This window comes from Pan troglodytes, chromosome 16, assembly GCF_028858775.2.
Source record: "Pan troglodytes isolate AG18354 chromosome 16, NHGRI_mPanTro3-v2.0_pri, whole genome shotgun sequence".
Lineage (NCBI taxonomy): Eukaryota > Metazoa > Chordata > Mammalia > Primates > Hominidae > Pan > Pan troglodytes.
In genome coordinates, this window is record NC_072414.2 from 88,061,331 (window position 1) to 88,086,347 (window position 25,017).

The 25,017-nt window shown below is 40.1% G+C and overlaps 1 protein-coding gene across 19 annotated transcripts in view; it reads right to left on the minus strand.

The window, feature by feature from the left end:
• The window catches only part of LOC104002446 (uncharacterized), a 246,214-nt gene that overhangs the window by 168,428 nt on the left and 52,769 nt on the right, over window positions 1–25,017 (minus strand). For 4 of the 19 annotated variants that reach the window (XR_010151527.1, XM_063794378.1, XM_063794375.1 and 1 more), the window contains one exon: window positions 22,460–22,555. The exons of 13 other annotated variants lie outside the window; for them this stretch is intronic. Coding sequence is in view for 2 of the 6 variants with exons in the window: in XM_063794378.1 (XP_063650448.1) it covers window positions 22,493–22,555 (63 nt within the window). In the remaining 4 variants the exon portion in view is untranslated. Of the gene's footprint in view, window positions 1–12,759; window positions 22,556–25,017 lie in introns of those variants that run through there. 2 more of the 19 variants (XM_063794379.1, XM_063794376.1) reach the window with 1 other exon arrangement.

Below are 25,017 nucleotides of genomic sequence, written 5' to 3' on the forward strand. Positions count from 1 at the left end.
CCTCAATAAAGCCCTTCGTTTTTTGTTTTGTTTTATTTTGTTTTTTTAAGATAAAGTCTCACTTTGTTGCCCAGGCTGGAGTGCAGTGGTATGATCACTGCAGCCTCGAACTCCTGGGCTCAAGCAATCCTCTTGCTTCAGCCTCCCGAGTAGCTGGGACTACAGGTGTGTGCGACCATGCCAGGCTAATTTTTGGGGGGGTGAGTAGAGATGGAGTCTTGCTATGTTGTCCAGGTTGGTCTTGAACTCCTCAAGCAATCCTCCCATCTTGGCCTCCCAAGGGGCTTGGATTACAGGCATGTGCCCCCCACACCTGGCCCTATTAAGCCTTTAATCTGCTGTCTCATCAGGCTGTGCACTTGTCTGAAAGATGGCTCTGTTTATTGTGTTCTACCATGTTGTTAATTCCTTTGAACTCAAAACATCTGGGTGGCAATGTCTATAGCTATTTAAGATTCTTTTTTTCATGTTTTGAATACACAGAAAGGTATATAAAACTTTTTCTGATGATAATGATGAAATCAAGAACAATCAGTCCTATGTGTTGAAGGCAAAATTGACTTCCCTAGCTTGGTGCATGAAGAAAAACAAAGGTGGAGCTAAGTCCTCCCACTCTGCCCCACCAGCAGCATCTTAGGATGCAGGGCACACTGAAGGCCCTTGGCCATGTCACAAGCAATCTCAGATGGAGGGTACTTACTCTCTCAGCCCATTTTCTTCCTTGTGTAACTGTGCAGTTTCTTAAACTACCCTTTGCCTCACTACATATTTTAATCACATTCATTAATTTTCAAAGTGCCTATTTTTCTTATCATTCTAGAAGTACACTTCATATACTGAAAGCTAATGAGCATGTGTTCAGGAAATAGTGAGGAGCTGAATTTAGATTTTTTATTAAATTTGTATGTTTTTTTCTATTTACATTTTTCTGATTAAAAATGTGGCTTGTATTTTGTTTACTTCTACAGGAAACAAAGAGGGTGGTTATGTCTACTCAAAACCAAGCATGTATCTGAAAAAGTAGAATTTCAATTACATATCCAGATATTACATCTTTTTGCTTTTTATTTTGTTTTGTTTTTTGAGACAGAGTGTCGCTCTGTCACCTAGGCTGGAGTGCAGTGGCACCATCTTGGCTCACTGCAACCTTGGCCTACCGTGTTTAAGTGATTCTCCTGCCTCAGCCTCTCAAGTAGCTGGGATTACAGGCGCAGGCCACCATACCCGGCTAATTTTTGTATTTTTAGTAGAGACAACGTTTCACCATGTTGGCCAGGTTGGTCTCGAACTTGTGGCCTCAAGTGATCCACCTGCATCGGCCTCCCAAAGTGTTGGCATTATGGGTCTGAGCTACCACGTCCAGCCCCGCTATTATATGTATTTAATATCAATACATGAAGAGCTGGGTTGGTGTTTGTTTGCTTTGCTTTTTGTTAGGTTGATTGACATTATGTAGAATGCCACAGTGGAACCGAAAAGCTCCTCTCTACTTCAAAAATTAGAATAAAATGAATTTAAATTTTTTCTTATACTTTTCTCAGGTGCCTTTGAAAAATATTAAGGGCACTAGGTTAAAGCTATTAAAAGGCATATGTTTGTAAGTAAGAATTGTAAGAACTGACATAACCGAATATTAAGAGTTACTTTAAAAGCTAAAAACTTTAAAGAAATATTAGCCTGGAAAAGTGGAGAATAAGGGTGAATTAACAATTAGTTCCAAATAAATAACAGATTGGTAGAGGGTAGACATCTTGTTGCCATCCCACTTAAAGACAAGGACTCTTGAGAATTTCCTTTAGATTCTATCATGCCTTTGATCACACATAACACAGTGCTGGACACGTAGTGAATGTCCTTCAACACCTCCTATTCAGCATACTTCCCATATGTATGCAGGCACTGTGTGACCACCTGGGGCAGGTAAACAGAGCTGCACCATGCTGCCACAGAGCTGGACCCAAAGTGTTCTGAGAAGTGTCCACATAACCCAGGCAAGCATCAAGGAAGAGAAGCTGTGCAGAAAGAGCAACATCTCTAGGAGTAGCTTTTACAGGTGAAGAGAGATTGTGCAAGTGAATAAAAGAAAGTCAGGGATTCCAGGCAAGGGGAATTGCATGGTCAAAGGCACTAAGGTATAATGTGCCTGGCAAATAGACTTCTGCAGGACTAGAGAGCTGGATTTGTGGAGAGATGGCACAGTAGAAGCAGGCCCAGGCCACATTAGCAAAAGTTTTTCTTGTACACCATGTTAAAAGTCTGGGTTTTGTCTCCAAGACAATTGTAGAACTCTTACAGTAAGGACTCTCTACAGAGAAATGACATAATCTTATTAACATAATAATGTTTAAAATATCACTATAGCAGCAGTATGGAGAATAGAATGGTAAGGAATTAATACTGGGCGCTGTTGCAAGATTCTAGGCAAAAAAATTTTTAGGAACTGAATTAAGACTGTGGCTGTACAGGTAGGGATGAAGAGAAGGAAGCAGAGTCAGGCGATGATAAACAGCGCTGGCAGAACTTGTGAATCACCTTGATGAAGAGGAAAGAGGAAGAGAATCGTCCAAGATGACCCTAGGGTCTTGCATTGGGTGACTGGGTAGATGGTGGCTTATTTTCCCCAAACAGGCAATACAGGAGGAGATACAGATCTGGGGGGGGCTACCAAGGGAGATAATCCATTTACTTTCCTAGTTGTAGAACTTAAGAGTACCTCTAAGGAGGAAGTCACATTTACTAGCATATAAGAACCATGAGAATGGGGACCTTGTTGGTTTCATTCACTATGTCCTCAGTGCCTAGCACAGCACACAGCAGATGATAAATCCTGGTAAATTCTAGTCGAATGTGTGTTCCTGGACACATTTTTGGGTCCAGATCTCAGCAATTATTCAATGCTCTTTGGTTTTCTTCCATAGAAAATCCTAGAACCTCCTTTGATGTTGACCGAGGTTGTCTGGCCTCCAGAAATAAGAGATTCTGCTCCATGCTTGCGGGGGTGAGTTACAAAACCATGACTAAGATTCTTAATGGTCCTATCACTCTTCGTTAACACATACAAGCAGGGCTGGTTAATTGTTAACTGACAAAAAAGCAAAAACTGCAATAATAAAGTTTGAAGTGGTCAGACAGAGAAGAATTAGTCACTGGAGTGAGCCTCTAATATTGTAATAAGACATGTGGCTTTCAAGTTGCCATTGAAATGATTAGGAGGCAGGGCGTGGTGGTGCATGCCTGTAATTCCAGCACCTTGGGAGGCTGAGGTGGGAGGGTTGCTTGAGCACAAGAGTTTGTGACCAGCCTGGGCAACATGGCAAGACTCTGTCTCTACAAAAAACTAAAAAATTAGCTATGCATGGTGGCTCACGCCTGTAGTCCCAGCTACTTGGGAGGCTGAGGTGGGAGGTTCACTTGAGCCTGGGAGACTGAGGCTGCACTTACCGTGATTGTGCCACTGCACTCCATTGTGGGTTTCAGAGTGAGATCCTGGTCTCAAAAAAAAAAAAAAAAAAAAATTAGGGGAACCAAGTATAATTGTTAAGAATGAATACGAGCCAATTTAATTTGGTTTTAGAGTACCAAAAACTCTAAAAGGGATTGTTGCATTAGAACAAGAAACAGTGAGAAGTACGTAGATCAAATAAAAACCTGGAAAAAACTTTAAGAAAAAAGAAAGAAAATCTAATAAATGGCACTGCTACTTGGAGAAGTTGGAGCAAATCTTCCTTGCCAGGGAAGCTTGAATTACCTGCCTATCTCTTTAAGCATTTTCATGTACAAATCAAACACAGATGGCCCATTACGTTTATGACCTCACTGTCGATTACTCTAGATGGAGCATGCATTAATTATTGAAATATTTTCATAGTATACAAGTTTTTAGTGGGCTACATTGCCACAGATAATTTCAACTTTCTGATTAGAAGCTGGTATAAACAATTTTATTTATGAGAATTAATCTCTTAAATGTAGTAAACACTACGAATACAGTAGTGATTTTTTTTTTCCCATTTAACAAAGCCAAACTAGGAATCCTGGCCTCTATCCTTGAAACTCAGCATTATGTTAGCATTGCATACAATACATAAACTCTGCCAAAATCTATTACAATTGTAGTAAATTTTGATTACCGGAGTTGTTTGTTATTTATGTCTACAAGATAAAGATAACGTTGGGAATAGCCCTCTTCTATTCAATGTATAAATTACTTCCATAAAATATCTTGTTTTGTAAACAGTAAAAAAAGAAAAAAAGACTAAACTTGGTTGAAGTTTCAAATTGTTGCATCAACTTTAGTTCAAGTCAATAAACACTTCAGATGATGTGGAAGTCCACGGAAGGGTTTAGCCTTTTAATGGTGCCCTGGTTTATCTCTGGCATGATAAACAAAATGCTGGGGCCATTCACTGTTAAAGAACAATAAAAACATTCCAGTGAAGGAGTGCTCGGAGAGAAGGCACGCGGAGAAACATTTTGCAGGACCTTAAGGAAGACACATATTTTCTATCATTCTGGAAGAAAGCTATTCATTCAACAAACATCAACTGAGCACCTACTGTGTGCTTGGGACTTTTCTAAGCATCTGTAGTGCTTTGGAAGGAAAAACTAAACTCTCTTTCTGCCAGGTATAGATTCTAGCAGAATTGATTACCTTCTTAAATCCTCTTTGCACAGAGAAGGAAGCTGAAGCTTAGCAAAGTGAGCTAACTAACCGGAGATTACCCACACAGAAGGCAGTGAAGCTGAATAAGAGCCCGGGCCATGTGGCTCCAGAGCCCCTATTCTTCACCTACCGTATCTCAGTTGCCTTCACCATTTTCAACCTTTTTCTGGCTCAAAGGTCTATTAATCTGGGTCATTGTGAATTTATATTTAAAAGTAGGCAGCTGGACTTCCTTCAGTCTAGGTCTTCATTTAGGTCAGTTAACTTTTAAAAAATAGTTATCTGTATTTCTTCTTTCTGAAATTCACCATAGGAAAGAATGTTCAGGCAAAGAATGGCACAAATAAGATAGGCATCGCAAAAATGCTGATTTCACAGTCCAGTGGGATATGGTGGCCCTAGAAGCAGCAAGCAAGGTCAACATGCAATTATTGGTTTCTTTCTCTGGCCAAAGACAAACAGGTATAGAAAATTATACTTCTAGCAACACACAGATAGCAGCGCTGATGGCACTGTGATTTCACAATGGGTTGCACAACACAAAAGAGAGAAATTCCTGCATACCTCAGGGACAACTAAGGCTGGAATAATACGATTCTCAACCAGAATCGTGCAAGAAGATGGAAATTTAGCATATGTATTAGGCGAGAATCTTCTACCAGTGAGTAATGCTTACATATAAGACTCCTCTAGCAAACATTTATAAGACACACTGCTAATGGAGAGAATTCATGTAGAAATTAATGATATATTAATTAATTCAATGCTGTTCAATTAATTTTGGATATTCATTTCATTAAATTAAAAAGTAATGCATTTTCCTACTGCTCACAATAAAACTCTCTCAAGTTTGTTTAGCACTTTATACATTTAAAAACTCTGTTGCTACTGGTGGAAGAGGGAAGATCAGAGACATCTGACAACTTGTCTGAGGTCATGTCAAATTTGGCAGGGAACAGCCTAGAACCCAGAGTTACTGATTTACAAGGTCAGTCCTTGGAGATTCTTTCACATTATTCTTATTTGATCCCCAATAAAGCAGGTATTATCGTGTTCACTGATCACAGGAGAGCCTGAGGCTTAGGGATGTAGAACAAGTCAATGCTCAATTCCTTTCCAAAAAAATGTAACTGTGCATACAAATTCTATTAAGGGTGTGTTGGTAAGAGGGCATGGTTATTGGGAGCCAAGGTGTGCAAGGACAGAACATAAAATATGCAATAATGTACATGGTAAAGAAGTTGTACCATGGTAGAAGTAATTAATTTTATCTAGAATTAAAAAAAGGTCCAACCAATTATAAATACAACTGACTGTAAAAACTATAATGATATTAATTGGGCGTGGTGGCTCATACCTGTAATCCCAGCACTTTGGGAGGCCAAGGCAAGCAGATCACTTGAGGTCAGGAGTTCGAGACCAGCCTGGTCATGGTGAAACCCTGACTCGACTTAAAAAATGCAGAAATTAGGCAGGTGTGGTGGTGGGTGCCTGTAATTCCAGCTACTCAGGAGGCTGAGGCAGGAGAATCACTTGAACGTGGGAGTCAGAGGTTATAGTGAGTGAGCTGACATCACATCACTGCACTCCAGCATGGGCGACAGAGCGAGACTCTGTGTTTAAAAAAATAATAAAAAAGAACTATAATGATATTGTGCATTGTGACTGGTTATGTAGTGTCTGATGCTATGGTTCCTTATGAGATCATGCAATACAATTACCTTGGACACTTGAATAAAAGTAGAATCTTGTACCTATGGAATCAGACACTTTGGACATAGAGGGCATAAATCTGGTTTTTAACAAGCCATATTAGGGGCCCATGGTCTAAAGTCTTGCTATTCAAAGTACGGCCCATGAGCCTGCAGCATCAGTGTCACCTGGGAGTCTCTTAAGAATGCAGAAACTAAAACCCAACCCCAGATCTACTGACTCAGAATCTGCATTTGGTTAAATAACAAGATCCCCTGGTGATTTCCTCTTGACTTTACAGTTTGAAGAGACTACAGTTTGCTGGCTTATGGCATCCCTTCCTACCACACATTCACCTTATCAGAAAAAAAAAAAATAAGTCAGCATGACTTGAGCTGTTTTTAGTGAATCCATGAGGGATCTAAGCGAACTGTTTCTATTTCCAACTTCCTTCTCAGTCTAATGTTCTAGATTTCCATCATCGTCTGATAAAGGTTTACCAAATATCCAATTAAAAATGTATCCTAAATTCTGTTGAAGCTCAACATCTAATTCATGGGCCATCAAGTGTTTCATTTCCAAAATTCACCTTCAGAATATTTTTTTAAAGTAAAAACCTCATTTGCATATCTCTAAATTTCCACTAATTCTTCCATTTTTTACAATTCCTCAAAGACTAGTAAGGTGCATTGGCAATCCCATTGGCTAGTTTTCTTCGTCCTCTCATAAGATAATCAATCTATAAAAAATCAGGATATCTGGGCGTGTTTTTAGTAGCAGGAATAGCTATGATGAGTTCTACCCTTATACTGAGACTTCAGGTTTCTCTTATAAGTGTTTGTTTAAGGCTGGGTGCGGTGGTTCACGCCTGTAATCCCAGCACTTTGGGAGGCCAAGGTGGGTGGATCAACTGAGGTCAGGGGTTCAAGACCAGCCTGACCAACATGGAGAAACCCCGTCTTTACTAAAAATACAAAATTAGCCGGGCATGGTGGCGCATGCCTGTAATCCCAGCTGCTTGGGAAGGCTGAGGCAGGAGAATCACTTAAACCTGGGAGGCGGAGGTTGTGGTGAGCCGAGATCGCGCCATCGTACTTCAGCCTGGGCAACAAGAGCAAAACTTCGTCTCAAAAAAAAAAAAAAAAAGTGTTTGTTAACCAGTCTCTTCAAGTGAAATCAGGGTGGTTTTTAAGTTTGCCCATCTCAAGTTCCTTATTTGCAAGAGCAATGTGTGCTCTTCCCTAGTTTTGGGGGAACCCCTCCAGCTGCCTTTCTGAGGCTCGGAAAAGACAGAATCCTCTTTCTCTGATCCAGCTCTCACCACTCAGCTAGGAGTAATACAGCTACTGTAATGCTTGAATTTCAATGTCCACTCAATATAACATTAACTTTTTTTGCTTGTTTGTTTGTTTTTTGAGGTGGAGTCTCACTTTGTCACCCAAACTGGAGTGCAGTGGCACAATCTCGGTTGACTGCAACCTCTGCTTTCTGGGTTCAAGCAATTCTCCTGCCTCAGCCTCTGGAGTAGCTGGGACTACAGGCACGTGCCATCACACCCAGCTAATTTTTGTAGTTTTAGTAGAGATGAGGTTTTGCCATGTTAGCCAGGCTGGTCTTGAACCCCTGACCTCAAGTGATCCGCCTCCCTCAGCCTCCCAAAGTTCTGGGATTACAGGCATGAGCCAATGCACCTTGCCCACATTTTAAAATTTTTTTAAAGAAATAAAATAACTTCTCAATCTATCACCCTGACAAGTTCACAGTCCATATAAAGTTAAGTTTAAATATGGGTTTGCCTTTTACCTGTCCTTACGATTACCCTAAAACCTTTTTAAATATTAATACAGACTTTATAACATTTTAAAGCCCATATAATATTTCAATATTGATATGTTATATGTATGGACTCAATCTACTATTCTTGGACATATAGTTGGCTTCCAATTTTTCATTATAACACATAAATTCTAGAAGCTAATTTTAGAGATTCAATCCCAATATTTGATAGTTATCCTTAAAGAAAAAAAGAAAAAGCTCGTGCAAGACCAGGATTCCATGGCTAACTTCCACTAGGCTTCTCATAAATGTATACCATTACTTACAGGGGGAACAGGCAGAAAAGGGTAGAGAAAACTGTATAAAACAGATCCTTTTTATCTTAAAAATCAGCTGAAACTACATGTTCTACTAATAGACTCAAAGTATCGTTTTCATCTCTGAATTGGTATACATAACATAGTCTAAATATGTTATTAATATATATAGGGTTAGCTTCGTTGCACTTAAGGGTCCTGAGTTACAAACAATCCATAGGTTATACAGGAGGCCATTTCCTGATTAGATGCCTGCACTAGAGTAGGAGCTGAACAGAGACTTAACTGTAGCATAACATTTTAATACAGCTACAACTAGATTACATTCTCACATTCTGTTTTAGACTGTGGAGTGGAAAATACATCCATCACTTAGAATGTGTGTAACCCTTATTTAGGTTATACCAGGTTGAGCCATTTCACTTAGGACTTAGAGGTTAGCCCAACCTCTGACTTCTGGTTTCCCTCTCCAATTTTTTTTTTTTTTTTTTTTTTTTTTTGAGACACAGTTTCACTCGTTGCCCAGGTTGGAGTGCAGTGGCGCGATCTTGGCTCACCACAACCTCCGCCTCCCGGGTTCAAATGATTCTCTTGCCCCAGTCTCCTGAGTAGCTGGGATTATAGGCATATGCCACCACGCCCAGCTAATTTTGTATTTTTAGTAGAGATGGGGTTTCCCCACATTGGTCAGGCTAGTCTCAAACTCCCGACCTCAGGTGATCCACCTGCCTCGGCCTCCCAAGGTGCTGGGATTACAGGCGTGAACCACTGCGCCCGTTTTAATCCCTGTCGTTGTCTTCTATTAACAGTCAGACTCATTTGGTAGAAAATGAGGAAGACAGGAAAAGCCTCATGGAGTGGCCTGACTTTGAAGACACAGATTTCTCTGCAGTTGAGGAAAGAGCATTCTGGCCAAGGGAAGAGTGAAGAGGCAGGAAAGTTGAGGGAAGGGTAACCATGTTGTTTTGCTAAGTAAAATATACATAAAGGAGAAGAAGAAAGGAAGTTTTAAAAGACAAGTTTGGGAAAAAATCATGGAGGACTTTGAATGGCAGCATAAAGGGTATGAGTAGTAAGAAGCTATGTTAAACAATAGCCAATCAAAACCAGATTGGGGCCAGGAAGGATGGTTTGTGCTTGCAATCTCAGCACTTTGGGAGGCCAAGGTGGGAGGATGGATTGATCCCAGGAACTGGAGACCAGCCTGGGCAACATGGTGAGACCCCATATCCACAAAAAATAAAAAATAGTTAGCTGGGCCTGGTGGTGCATGCCTGTGGTACTAGCTACTCCGGAGGCTGAGGTGGGAGATCACTAGAGCCCAGGAGTTCAAGGCTGCAGTGAGCTATGATTGTGCCACTGCACTCCAGCCTGGGTAACTGAGGGAGACACTGTCTCTTGAAAATAAACAAACAAAAAAACTAAAAACCGTATTTGTACTTCATGAAGATTTAGCAGGGTAAAATGGATGGAAGAAAGAGGAGACTAGCAGAGACAAATTAACATGAAGCCACCAGAATGATTTAAAGGTGAGTCTGAATGAAGAGGCAGCAATAAGTCTGGGAAAGAGGTCATGGATCTAAGATACTGTGCAGAGGACAAGAAAAACACTGGGTGAAGGGGATAAGGAAAGTTGTCCCCAGGAGCATCCCCTTCCTGGGCCCTAAATCCTAACAAACACCACAAGTCTGAATAAGTCTTTCTACATTGCCCCCAAGGCTGTCTTTGAAAATAGTAAAAATGTGTAGGCCTCAGCTAGAAAACTGTCAGAGACAATTGTTTGAATTGGGACATCAACGTTATGATCAAAATGAAAATGTGTCACTGACTTAGTTGATGCATTTTTAAAAGATGAACAGGCTTCGTTTGTTGACCTGATGGTCCCCAGTTTCTGAATGTCTGGTCACCTCAATGGCCCTGAGCAGCCCCGTTTCTGAATATCTGGCTATGCCCCCGTGATTAGCCTGCCTGGCCCCAGCTTGCCCTAGAAAAGGGAAAGCTCAGTAGAAAAGGCATTCTGGATGGTTTCCATCTTCTTGGAGAAGCAGAAGCAAAATTATTAACAGAGAATGAGACTGGCTGTAGCAATGTGTAGGTTTCAGTAGAGTTGAGAAAAGCTGTATCAGAGATTAGGGTAGGACTTTCATTTAAAATTAAAATTGCTGGATAATATGTCAGTAACTAGTAAAACATAAAATATGTATACTTATGACCCAGCAGTTTCACTTTAAGTGCCCATACTAGAGAAGTACTCATGGCATATGAATATTGTATTATGCATATGAGCATATGAGAAATACTAGAGTACATAGGAAGTATGTACCAGGATATTTACTAAAGTGCTATTTATAATAGCGAAAAGGTAGAAGGAATCTACACGCACATCATAGGAGAAAAACTCAGAGAGCATGGTCTGCCTGCATCATGGGAAATTCTCTAAGCAGTTAGAAAGAATGGGGTATACCTCTTTCTCCTAACCAGGTAAGATCTCCAAGACATGGATAAGTGAAAATAACAAATGCACAATGATACATACGATATAGCACATTTTGGTGACTCATTTGGACAGAAAAGGGACTGGCAAGATGCACATCCTCAGTAACATAGATCACATCAAGGGAGGCAGAGAAGTCATAGCAAAGAGCACTTTAGCCTTATCCTCTAATACCTTAATATTTACAAGTAGAATAAGTATATGGTAATTGTTTGGTGTTTCAAAATTTATTTGAAAATTTTAAATTTCTTAGTTCTAAGGAGTCCCTTTACGCATTAAATATCAGATCTTACACCAGAGACATCTTTCTTTCAAAATGATCGTTTAAAAAAGTCAGTGAGGCACTGGTGTAATGCAAGACTTAATGGTTGAATAACAATAGAAAGATAGAACGATAAATACATAGAGAGATAGAGAGACAGAGAGACTGAGAGATAGACAAATCAGCCAAGCTACTTGCATAGCCAGTTTCCCCAAGAGCTGCCAATTTTTTGCAAGATTATTAAGGCGACTCTGTTCAATATAATGATGGGGCCCCCACAAGTTAGGTAGTGTAGCAAAATAAACATCAATGGCCTGCCACCGAACTGCCAACACAGGCAAATACTTGCATATGTCATATTTAAAAGGCAGAGTGAAACATCAGGAGGCTAAGATGAGGTCCAGGAATGGAGCCAATTTAAAATCAGAACTGAAGAATGTAGGCCAGGTGCGCTGGCTCACGCCTGTGACCCCAGCATTTTAGGAGGCCAAGGCGGGTGGATCACGAAGTCAGGAGTTCAAAATCAGCCTGGCCAAGATGGTGAAACCCCGTCTCTACTAAAAATACAAAAATTAGCCGGGTGTGGTGGTGTGCGCCTGTAGTTCCAGTACTCGGGAGGCTGAGGCAGGAGAATTCCTTGAACCTGGGAGGCGGAGGTTGTGGTGAGCCAAGATCACGCCACTGCACTCCAGCCTGGGCGACAGAGTGAGACTCCATCTCAAAAGAAAAAAAAAAAAAAAAGGAATCTAGACTGGAGTTTATTCACTGGAATATTTTTCTAGGTTCAAAAATCAGTGGTAGCAAATTATTTTCTAAATTAGAAACTATATCTGCAATACTTTCATATCAGTTCCCATTTAGAGGACAAGGTAGAGCTAATGCAGTTTTAATACAGTTTAGCAGTTAATGATTATTGGCAAAATCATCTTTTGCTCCCTTAGGACTTTTTCACTTAAAAACTTGATGGTGTTTGGGGTAAAATGTCGTAAGAGACATTCTAGCACATGACAGAAAAGAAAATATTAACTCACTATGTAGCCAAGAGATGGATTAATCTTCCAAGCAATTCAAAAAGAGAATTGGAACATGAACTCTAAAAAACAGTTCAAGTATCCTGAAAACTGCTAAACTAGCTCTGTTTGGTGAATCTCAGGTATTTTGGTCGCATTGCTTCAACTCCTTAATTCAGAAGTTAAGTGTTAATGTGAGTCATTTCAGTTTTCATGTATACAAAAGTCATAACCACTGAAGCAATTTTTACAAAAATGCTTCTTTGAGCCTAATGTTGAACACAGTCTGCATTGCTGAGCATGTGAGAGTCACTCTGGGAAAAGGGTGTTTAATGAATAACTTTACAGTAAAAGGCCTTGAAAACTTCCTCTAAACATTAGACCCGTGCTTTCTTTCTGAAATACATTAACAGCCTCCAGAAGCCTCATAGATGCTGGCAAGCCCTTTTAGGCAGACTTTTGAAGTCCCTGACATTTGTGTGCAGGGAAAGGTGCCTGCCCGCTCTCCACCCCGCCCCCAGCCCCTCCCCCACCCAGGCAGTGTTTGGAGATGCTGTTGACTTAAGAGTTTTGCTGGAAAGAAAGATTGATAAAGCAAAGCAATCGGAGTTATTTTCTATGCATGAAATTGATTAAATGCTTCACTAAATGGCTTATAAATTTGCTTCTCATATTTCTGTCACCCACTGAAAAGATTACAGAAACTCTGCATATAGCTATGTTGTATACAATACCAAATTACAAAAGGTTGTAAAAACTAATGTTTTGTTTAAAGTTTTGAGCAGGACCATATGCCTTCAGTGACCTTGAGTAAGCTATTTTAATTCAAAACATTTCAAAGAATATAAAGGGGAGGAATATTCAACTACATAACAAACCAGGCCAGTGGTGGGTAGATCTCCGTTAACTGTGTTGAACTTCTGCTCTTTTCTACTAGGGTGTAGAGTGAATCCCATCATACAAACGCCTTATGTCTGGAAAGCTTGGAAGCACATGTGGTGTCAATGGGGATATATTTACAAAGGAGATGAAAAAAGGGCTTGAGGACCTCCCAAAGTTGAATCTGCTCTATTATTTTTAGTTGAGAGACACATCCTAATGAGTTCTGAGTCTAGCAGAGACTTGTAAAACTATGTAGAAAAGGTGACAAATATTAACAAGGGTGGTGGGGTTGTTTTATTTTGGAGGAATTTTTGTTTGCTTGTTTTTAATCTTTACACGTCTTTCAAATGTCAGCTAAGTTCTATTCTTTCTACCATGTGACAATTTCTTCTAACTATTGTGTAACAGTTGGAAGGGATGTTAGCATAGAGGCGGTTTATAAGCAAGCAGGTGACCTGCAGATGTTATGGGGAAACTAGCCCTTTTCTTAACATGGCCTTAAAAGTACCTGCACTGCTACAGGAAAAATGATATTCTTTTATAACATTTATAAGACATCATGTCCCCAGCAAGAATTAACATTTGGCATTAACGAACGCACAGTTCTGGCCATAACTTCAAGAAAAGAAATTTTACAACCAGTAATGTGCTTAAATCCTTCCTGACCTGCCCTCTGTAATACATATCCCCAAACTTTCACCTTCAAAAATAGCCAGTATGGGGACAAAGATGGCTACCACAGCTATGGCCATCTGGAGCCCCGTGAGCTAGAAAAGACCGGGGAAGTACTGTCAATGGAGGGGGCAGAAGTACTTTCTAACATCAGGCCCAGCCCAATGCCCGTCTGCTTATGCAACCAGTTTCTGGGTACAGGCAAGTATTGCACTGGAATTATCCCTCCTATATGAAAACACAATGTAATCTCACTTAGCAAAACCCAGGTTTCTTTCTTTTTTTATGAGTACCTGTTCTGGGAGATATGCCAAAAATTCAGGGATAATTTAACCAAACCATCAACAACTGGACAACTTATTTAACTCTTTGGTGAGTGTTACATGAACCTTTTTGCTGGCGTCAAGCCACCACATAATGAGTCCTGATGCCAGACACAGAGGGTTTGATAAATTAGAATAAAGGAAGAGGTTCCTTACTATACAACATATAAAAGAACTAGCTTCTACCAACAGGTATTTGCCATCTTAGAAAATAGGAATCTGTGTCTCCTGAAAGTCTATTCCTTGAACACCAATGCTACAAGCTTATCCTTTATAAAACGGTTTGGGTAATCAGATCTATTGAAGATCAAATGTCCTGGGGATTCACAGTGCATAGCAATGTGCTGGAGGCTTTGGGGGCTCTGCTGCAAACAATCCTATTTAACTCAGGTTAATCTACTGTTTCTCACTTGACCCCAGACATTTTTTTAAATCAATGTTTTGAGACATGAAATTACTCTTTCAAACATATTCTGGAGAACACTGATTTAAATCTACTGCATGGCTGACAAACGAGTCCACCTCTTTTGAAAGCTGAGCAAGCCCCTTTAGGAGGACCCTTGGCTGAATAAAGGAAGTCTCAACCCAACTGCAAGAAGGTCTTCGCCATTCCTCTTCTGAGGATATGCTGACCTTGGGCCGTGCATATTCTCTTCTTCTAATTAAGACATGTTGCATGTTCTGTGGCTACCAAAGACAAAAACAGTAGACCTCACCAATCGCCCATGGGTTTCACAAGTGGCACTGGTTACCTACATAAATATTTGTCATACATCAAATAAATGCTTCACATACATTGATTTTTCTTATGGACTCCTTTTCTTTTAAGATTATGTACAAATCCACTCTCTCTACTTCAAATAACAGACAAAAGCTATGTTTATTCTTCCTATTCTATAATCAAAGTCACTCATACATCAAGATCATTCAAGAAAGCCTAGCAATATGCAAGTGAATGAGAGTGGCATGACTGTGAAGATAATCTTGGATCTACTCTAATTTAATTTTTTAAAGTAAATCATTTGCAAACTCCAGCACTCTAACTAGTACAAGTAACAAATTACCCATGAGGAGCCTCAGAGGCTACAGGTGACAGAGCTGTGTTGCAACACTTTGGCAAGGATCTTTGTACTACAGCCTTGGTTCTCAAACTGCACAGTGCATCAGAATCACCTGGGGGCTGTGTTAAAACACAGATCTCTAGGCCCCACCCCTAGTGAGTTTCAGTTTCAGTGGGTTTAGGGAGGGGCCCAAGAAGGTGCATTTGCCACAGGCTCCCAGGTGATAGGGATGCAGCTGCTCTGGCTGGGGGACAGCACTTTGGGAATGACAACTGTACAGCAGTTCCCTAATGCTCCCGATCAGGATTACCTGGAAACTTTGTTAAAAACACTAAGTCTCACCCTTAGCCCCAGACTCCTGAGATGGACTCTCTAGGAAGGAAAGTCAGGAATCTGTATTTTTAATAAACTCCCCAGGGGATTCAAATCATCCAGCTCTGGACTACTTCAGCCTGAGAAGAGGGGCTTGCCTTTTAGATCTGGGCCTGAGGTCTGGAACCTTTGCCGGCCTCTGGGCACACGGACTCTCCCTGCTAGAGGCCCCTTCAAAGTGCAAGCAGGCTGAAGACACGTGAATGCCTCCTCCAATAACTTGTCCAGTAATCGGTATATTGATTGCTAATGTCATCATGTTTTAGTATATATAAACCCCTCACTCTATTACACAGCCCCCAACAATCCAAAAAGTCATTGTTTATTCATTGTGACTCCCAAACTGGCCCTTGTCAGCTCCTGCTGGAGGGCTTGCTGATAAAAATCAGCAGATGATTGGACGCACACATTCTTAACATGACTGACCCATGACATCTCAGAGGGCAGCTCGAGAGCCTGTCATTACAGTACAATACATTTCTTTCTTCTTTCTTATCTAGCCCAGATGACTTGAGATTTTTATTAACTCATTAATGACTGAAGATGTCATTAGAACCAGTGGGAAGGGTTATTTTTCTGTCTCTCTCTCTCTTTTTTTTTTTTTTAAGTGGGAATAAGTGTGCAATTTGCTGGGAAAGGGGGAGGGGCTCATTGATGAAACAGCTAAGACAAACCTAAGTGGAGAGACCCTTGGACTTTATTAGAATCTGAAATTTGATTGACGGGTCCTGGACCTGAAAATCTGTAGACAGAAATACAAAGTTGCTTCAGAAACGTGTTGGGAAGAATGGGACAATTTGATCAAGGAAATAGCGACCCATAAAATTCAGTAATTTTTATGGTGTTGTGGACTCAATCTTTCCAACATAGCAGCTAAACAAACAAACAAAAACGTCAGAGTAAAGCTACTGAAACCTCTAAATGTTTCTTAACCTACACGTTCATTAAATCATATCTTGTTTCTGCGTGCCTTTAATTTTCACATCTGCAAAATTGCTTTTAGAAATCAAATTAGATCTTTTGAAGGCACTTAAATTGCAACAACCTTATTTTTTTTATATACTCTTGGGTTTCAGCCTTTTCATCCGGGTTGTGTGTCCAATTAATGGGATATCTCAAGGAAGCACTAATCATTTTGAAAACTTAAGAATATAAAAAGCAAGCAGACTATTTTCATTATAACTGATTGGATTGAGAATAAGCTACAGAGGAAATGTTCAATAATTATGATAACTTTTTTAGAGGAGATCACAAAAAAATGTCAGTCACAGAAGGTGCTTTTCATTGTGACAAAGGCTTTGAAGTCCAGTTTCAGTAGATTCCTCTTCGGGGTTCAGCCTCAGGCATGTCAGAAGGCTGCTCTGAGAGTGGGTTTTACACTGATTTTTATCAGCCCCAGATAATTCACTTGGCAAAGAAAACATCTATTACTAGATGTATCTCATATGTTACTGAATGTTTACTAAATTTTACTACTGTCAAAACACATTGTAAATGAACAGACCCTCATAAGAACGAGGGAAATCTATTCCTCAGAAGAGAAAATGGTTGTCTGAGGACCTACAAAGATTTTTGCCCAAGGAAATTAATGCCAGTAAACTATGACCAAGATTTAAATATGCTTTCAGCCAAGTTTTATGCTTAAATCACCTAATTACATCTTTCTTTCTTTATTTGCCTGGTGGAGAATTATATTCATTACATGTTATGGTAAACAGAATAATTAGTTAATATTTACGGATTAATTAAATACAATCATTTTATCTAATTCAGTAATAACGGTGCTGAATTTTATTTTTCGCATTTCTGAACATGATGCCAAACACCCAGATGAAACCTAGGAGGAGAAAAGAGTCAAAAATCCAGATGTTATTAAAGATCCAGATGTATGGTATCAAGTAAACAGAACATCAAGGATTTTTACTTTTCTTTTTTCCATTTTCATCCAGATGTTTGGTGTCGTATAGACAAAGTCTTAATCTGTTCAGTCACAATCACAGCATTATTTAATATCATTTGCCAATATTTCACTCCCTTCTTCACAAAATGATCTCTAAAAATCCTATGTAATTCATTCACGAGGAAAACAAGGATATTTTCTTCAGAAACAAAAATATAATGCCCAGTGGATTCATAAGACCAGATTACCATCCAGGATGGTGCCCAAGTCTCTATGTTGAAAAACATTTCGTATCTGCATTTTTAAATGATGAAAGTTAATTCACCTTAAATGGCTGGAATGGAAACTTAATTTTAATTGACAGGCACATGCGAATTTCAGTCCTAGTAGGTAGCCTTGGAGAATAACAGGCTCTCAAGTGTAAATGATGGTCATCTTTTCAATGGGATCCTTTCCCAATTCATTCACTTATCATTAAATTCTAAAAGAGATTACCCGCCATTTTAAGAATAATTTCTGCTTTGCAACTTTGGGTACCTTAAAGCACTGACCCAGGGACTTAAGAACTTGATGCTGAGCCCCAGCATCTCGTTTTTCTGTGTGACCTTGAGCCAGTCACTTAATGTCTGAGCCCCAATTTTCTCTTCCTTAAAAAAAAAAAATTAAATAATAGACCTGATTCTAGTGAACCCAAGGATCTAAAAACAAGAACTTGGGGAGGGCAAAATCCTTTATGAATATAAAATTATCAGTAATACACAGACTATTTTGAGTTTTACATATCATTATTACATGAATAGTATTACTATGTAAAAGTGTCATTACTATTAAAATGAAATCCAAGAGGGCACAGTAGAGACAGTCATGCTAACACGACCTGGTCAGCTATTTACCATTTACAAATTAAATACAGGAATGACTATAATCCCTGGATGTGCAAAGCAATACCAGATTCTACTTCCTTGTGCTGCCGTGTTTCACCACGCTAAATCCGAGAAATAGTTTGAGTGCTACCCTTTTCATGGTACTAAACGGACTAATCATAAGGCATACTGTATCTCTGATTACAATAGGACACTTCTGCCAATCTAGGACCCTATGCTTGGCTGACTGGTGGACTTAATTTTGACAGACAAATGCACCCTCCTCCCTCCTGGCCAATGGCAAAGACTCAAGCCTTTGCATAGAGCAAATTGTTGCTGCTGAATATTCAAACAGATCTCATGGTTTCCATCATGGGAGATTGCTTCCGCTTTTTTTTTCTGTTAGTAAAATGTACATCCTAGGAAGTTATCATCAAAGAACAAGCTTTTTGCTAACATTCCTCTGCACAGTATAAGAGGGTTTCTAAGTGAGAAATCAACTCAAGCACTTGTAAAATGCTAAGCACTAAAAATCTCTGAAACACTTTAGTCTTACACTTTTCTGTAATGGTGCCGAGATTTTGGGAAGAGACATAGAAAGTTTTGAGTTGTGCGTTTAAGATATTAAAAGATTCTGGAAGTACAACAAAGGGAATAAAATAAACGAAAGGAAGATAACTTCATTAATTTTAACTTTAAAAAAATCTGCAGTGTCAAGATGCTACAGTCAAAAAACAAAAACAAAAACTCATACATCAAGAAATTTCTTTCAAAGTTTAGCCCAACTGTTTGCTCAATTATATGACTATAGAGAAGACGGGATGAATAATCAAGTTTTAGTTCTTCAACTTTGAAGGCACAAATCACTCATTAGCATGTTGCTCTGTTTGATGCAACTTATTTTGAAGAGCCAGAAATCAATACAAAAGGAAACAATAATAATAAAAGGAAAGATTTCCACTGTCATAATAGGGAAAGGTGTGTGAGCTGGAAGAAAGTACAGTACAGAAGCCCATGACAAGTCATGATAAATGGGTCGTTATAAAATTCACGTTTAGGCAGCACCAGGCCGCGGATAATGCCATTCGTCATGGCAACACGAGGCCGCTAATGAGCCCTCATTGCATATTCATGTTTGTGGCGTTTCTTCCCTCCCACCCTGAACTAGTGCCTGCAAATATCTCCACCTCAAGCTGACGCTCAGCTTAGGTCTTCTTCTCTCTCTCTCTCTCTCTTTTTTTTTTTATTTGTTATGTTGCAGCAATTACACTGTAAAAGTGCTGCCCAAGATTGATTGCTCTGATCTGTAGTTCAATTGTAAATTAGAATACACATCCCCCCAGGGACACACGGCCCCTATTTGTGATTAAGAAAAAAGCCCCATAATAGACTAATAGCTAAAGTTCTCTCTCTTTTACTTTCAGGCAATTAGCTTGATGAAATGGCCTCTTTTTGTGTACCCTGGAAGTGTAAACCGATATCATAATGAAGTATATGATGTTTATTCTATTATTTTCACCTTGCTGGATATGCAGGAATGCATAAGTAATGGCTGCTTTGTCTAGTACATTTACTGATTCACAAGTAAACTATTTCTTAAAGATGCAGTGTATGCTTTCTGAGGCTTGAGTTAAGCAACTCCTAACTGTGGATTAACCTTCACGCAAATGTCTACTGCAGGGGAGGAAAACGAATCCCCTAGGTTGGGGGAGAGCATGATGCTGATATTCAAGAGGCCTCCAGCCACTGGGGCAGCTCTGGGATGGATGTAGTGACAAAGTGCAAGTGCCAGCACTCAGGATCACTGAAGACACCAGGGTACTTTGGAAAAGTGTCCTATAGTGATTTTAGGCCCAAAGAGACTCCACCTGACTACAGTGTACCCTTCATCTCCCCCAGTGACTTGTGGAAGACCAACTCACTCTCGGCTGTAGGGTGGCTGAAGCTCTTCCTACACAATGGTTATACAGTCTTTTTTTTATTATTATTGGATTGCACCCTTGCGCCCACCCCCCGGGAAAAAATAAGTCTTGCCAAAACGTTGGCAAGAAAATATTCTTCAGCTTCCTACATGCACCAGCTGACACAGAGCCAATGAATCCACTTGCAGTTGGTGCATTATCAAAGCTATTTGTGTTCTTCCTATGCAATATTTTAATATATGTTTTGTTTTCATCCATGAGGATCTCAAAATTAGAGAAAAAAAAAGGGTGTCCTACATGAGAAGATAGAAAAGAAATAGAAAAGAAGAAATAGAAGAAAAAAAAGAAAAACAAAAATCTATCTTGCTCTAAAGCATTTTATGGTGGGTAACTTACCAAGATGTTAACTACTGTTTCAATTCTACATTCCAATTGCCCCCGTTCATCCATAACCCAGTTTGTTTCACCCCTCAAACCCTTCCTAGGTTTGTGTTGTCTAAACAAATCCATCCTTCTCTTCTTTAATATGAATCCAATTTGAGTTTCTAGAAAATATAAGGAAATCATTTTTATGGCAAAGGATCTCAATAACTTTTAATGCTGAGTTTGATGTGCACTTTTAGATGTCTTACATTTTGAAATTAATATGTGAGATAGTTGTTTGTCACATATAAAATGTGCTTGCCTTTCCTCCAGTTACTTAGCTCCTTCTTGATTAAATAAAACATTTTGGGGAAAGTTTGTTACTATTTTCTGGAAAGTAATTCTATTGTCACGTAATTTCCAAAAATACTGCAAAGTGAGTTACCAAGAAATATTTCACGAAAATTTGCTTTATGCCTTCTTTTCTAAAAATCAAAAGTTTTATCAAACTTTATTTGGGGGGCTGACTTTCTCTTTAATTTGTACAACATTGAACTGCCTTCTAAACTATAAACCTGCAACACAATAAGTGTAAATTTTCACTGCTCTCAGAAACTTTTGAATGTCTAGCCATATTGCCATATTTGAAATATGCTATTTTCAATTTTGAAATGATATTGAGCTTGGGTAGGGCCTCTCCATTCACTTACATAACCTGTCATATTTTTCAGTACACTTTTTCTAGAATAACAATGCCTCCTATTTACAAGGTGCTTTATAACGTTTAAAGTTTTTTCAGATAGATTGCCTTATATAAATAATTCTATGAGATAAATGAGCCAAATAACCTTATTATTACCACAAAGTTAGTGGGGGAGAAATTATGACTCAGAGAGGTTATGCAACTTGCCCAGAGTCACAGGTTAGTAAGTGCCAAGTTGATCCTTGTCCCCAGGTCTTTAACTCCAAAACGTGAGCTCTTTCTGGTACGTAATGCTGCCTCTTCACTAAGTATACATTCCAGAAGCAGGGGCTCACCAAAATCTCACAGCTCTTAACATAAACAAGATCTGTGATCTTTATTTATACATGGGCAAGATTAACAAATGAGTTTAAAGACACATATATGTGCACACACACAAGCCCTTCTTGATAAAAACACCCAGGAAAAAAGGTAATGAAATTCACACTGCTGCTGGGCACGGTGGTTCACCCCTGTAATCCCAGCACTTTGGGAGGCCAAGGCGGGTGGATCATGAGGTCAGGAGTTCGAGACCAGCCTGGCCAAGGTGGTAAAACCCTGTCTCTACCAAAAAATACAAAAATTAGCTGGGCATGGTGGCACATGCCTGTAATCCCAGCTACTCGAGAGGCTGAGGCAGGAGAATCGCTTGAACCTGGGAGGTGGAGGTTATAGTGAGCCAAGATTGTGCCATTGCACTCCAGCCTGGGGGGTGACAGAGCGAGACTCTGTCTCAAATAAACAAACAAACAAACAAAAAACTGAAATTCACACTGCATTATTATCTACCAAACAAAATTTAAGTAATCTACGTTAGATTATAAACATATGCTTAGACTGGGTACATACCAGGCACAAAATTGAAGCAATTATCTACATAGTTGAAATTCGAGGGATGGGGGATTACCACTCTTCTCACAGTCCATTAATTGGTTTTGTATGTCCAGAGATTTGGTTGAGCCTTTTCACTAAACATCTCTTCAGGCCTTTGCACTGCTATTCCCTCAGCCCACCCTTACACCATGTCACGTATGCCCATCTGAGTAACTCAATCCTGACCACCAATCTAGATTCACCTCAAAGATCACTTCTCCCTGGAGACAGTCCCTGACTTCTATCAATCCCTTTTTCCCTGTTCCAAATACCTCTTTGCTTTGCTCTCCACTAAGGAGCCTCCTTCATCCCAGTTTTGAAGCCAGTGAAGACAGGATTCTTGAAGCCAGTGAAGACAGGATTTGGATCTAGAATTCAGCAGATATAAACATTTTAAACGGTGTGCTAGACCTGTCTGCCAAGGCACCTCCCATGCTCAAGACCCTCTGTGTACCAAAGAGCCACGTTCAGAGCCCCGGGATTAGCAAAGCAGCTCTAGGCTATTCTTTGCAAAGTAATGGCCACCATTTCAGTCAGCAGTGGACATCTAACCCACGGTTTGCCCATTGTTGGAGTAGCCTTGAGATGACAACTTCACCAATAAAACACCTAGAGCAGAAACCACTGAAGTACACAGAACCATGTCGGCCATGAATTTTTTTTTGAGACAGAGTTTCGCTCTTGTCCCCCAGGCTGGAGTGCAATGGCGCTATCTGGGTTCACTGCAACCTCCACCTCCTGGGTTCAAGCAATTCTCCTGCCTCACCTGCCTCAGCCTCCCAAGTAGCTGGGATTATAGGCATGTGCCACCACACCCGGCTAATTTCTAATTTTGTATTTTTAGTAGAGACGGGTTTTCTCCATGTTGGTCAGGCTGGTCTCACAATCCCCAGGTGATCCGCCCACCTCGGCTTCCCAAATTGCTGGGATTACAGGTATGAGCCACCACACTCAGCCCAGCCATGATTTTTATGCAAAATGATTGCTGCCTGAACTTGAGAAAGAAATGACTCCAGAAATGATCCGAAAACACTCTATAGATACTTCCAAATCTCGGGTGTAGCATTACCTAAACATAGAAGAAATAAGGGCATATGTCACTATTTCTTTCATTTATTCATGTTTTCACTGATTCAATAATTCATTCAACAAATGCTTATTGAGCCTTCAGGAGATAATCATAAAAATGACATCATTCTGGCCCTCATGGAACTTACAGTTTAATGGGAGAGATAAATATTATATAATCGCACCAATGAATAGAAAATTGCATACAATAATAAATACACAAAGTAAAAGTAAGAATAAAGTGGAACTTACAGTGAAGCCTTCATATAAACAAGTGCTTCAGCATAGAAGGTCTTGCAATAGAAGCCTGAAGAATGAGGTTACAGATAAAAGTATCAGGAAAAATGAAAACATTTCCAAAAACATGTGGAAAGGTCCAGGAGCAGGAAACAGCTTGGAAGTTAAAGAAATAATAAACAGGCCAGCATGCTTGGACCACTAGGTCCTGGAGATAAAGCAGAATGTGATGAGACATAGGTAAGCAGAGCCACATCACAGAGGGCCTTGTAGACCACATGCTTAGGTAGGAATTTTGGATGCCACCTTAAGTCTAGTGTAAAGCAATTGAGGGGTTCTAAGCGGGAAAGGCCGATGATAAGACCCACAGCAGCTTAGAGGGTGATAGTGTTGTCTCATTTTGAATAAGAAACCTCAATTTGTTAGGAAAGAAAAATACAACTGTTATATTTTTCCAACACCAACTAACCAACCATGCTCTAGGAAAACACTTCACCTTCACTGGGGGCAAGCAAACCCCTCTTCACCCCATGTCTTCTGTGAGCCCAACACCAGGCCTGTCAGCATTGAATGGAGAAGATCTGACACCAGGTATGATATCAAAGAGCGTTTTTTTTTTTTTTTTTTTTTTTTGAGACAGAGGCTCACTCTGTCACCCAGGCTGGAGTGCAGTGCTCACTGCAGCCTTTACCCCCTGGGCTCAACTGATCCTCCCACCTCAGCTTCCGGAGTAGCTGGGACCACAGGTGCACGCCACCATGCCCAGCTAATTTTTGTATTTTTTGTAGAGAGGGGGTTTCGCCGTGTCACCCAGGCTGGTCTCAAACTCCTGAGCTCAAGCCATCCTCCCACCTAGGCCTCCCAAAGTGCTGAGATTACAGGCATTAGCCACCACGTCCGGCCTTCAAAGAGCTTTTGAATCAGTTCTGAGAAACACTGACTGCTCTCGTGACGGCAAGCCATCTGCTCAAATGCGATAGCACAACTAGAAGATGCTTTACGGGGTCTGCATGAAAAATAGTCAGAGATTGGTTCAAAGAACCCATAAAGTAGTCATGCTCAGCGTCTTAAGATGCTGGCCTTGACCTCATGACACACTCCTGAGTCACTTTCCTAGACCCACTGATCTGGTTAGGACCCACCCACGCCGAACCACAGCTCCCTGTTAGAGCACGTTGCTGTCATCGCTCATTAATGGTCTTATCTCCTGCACTCAGCAGCGAGCTCCACAGAACAGGAAGAGCATGCATCTTATTCACCTAATGCCTAATGCCTGGTACAGTGCAGGGCACTTTTAGGTGCTTAGTCATATTGGTGTGTTTCATTTGTGTTATGGTATGCAGCTACGTGTTGTAATTGTTGATTTGATTTTCTATCTCCTCCTGTGAGTTCTTCGCGAGTATAATCCATGCCTCCATCTTTGCATCTCCACTTTATCAAAGAGGCTGGCTCATAGTTGGCACTTGATTAGGATTGATTAATTGATTAGTTAATTAACATATGGATAAAGCAATTAGGTATAAAG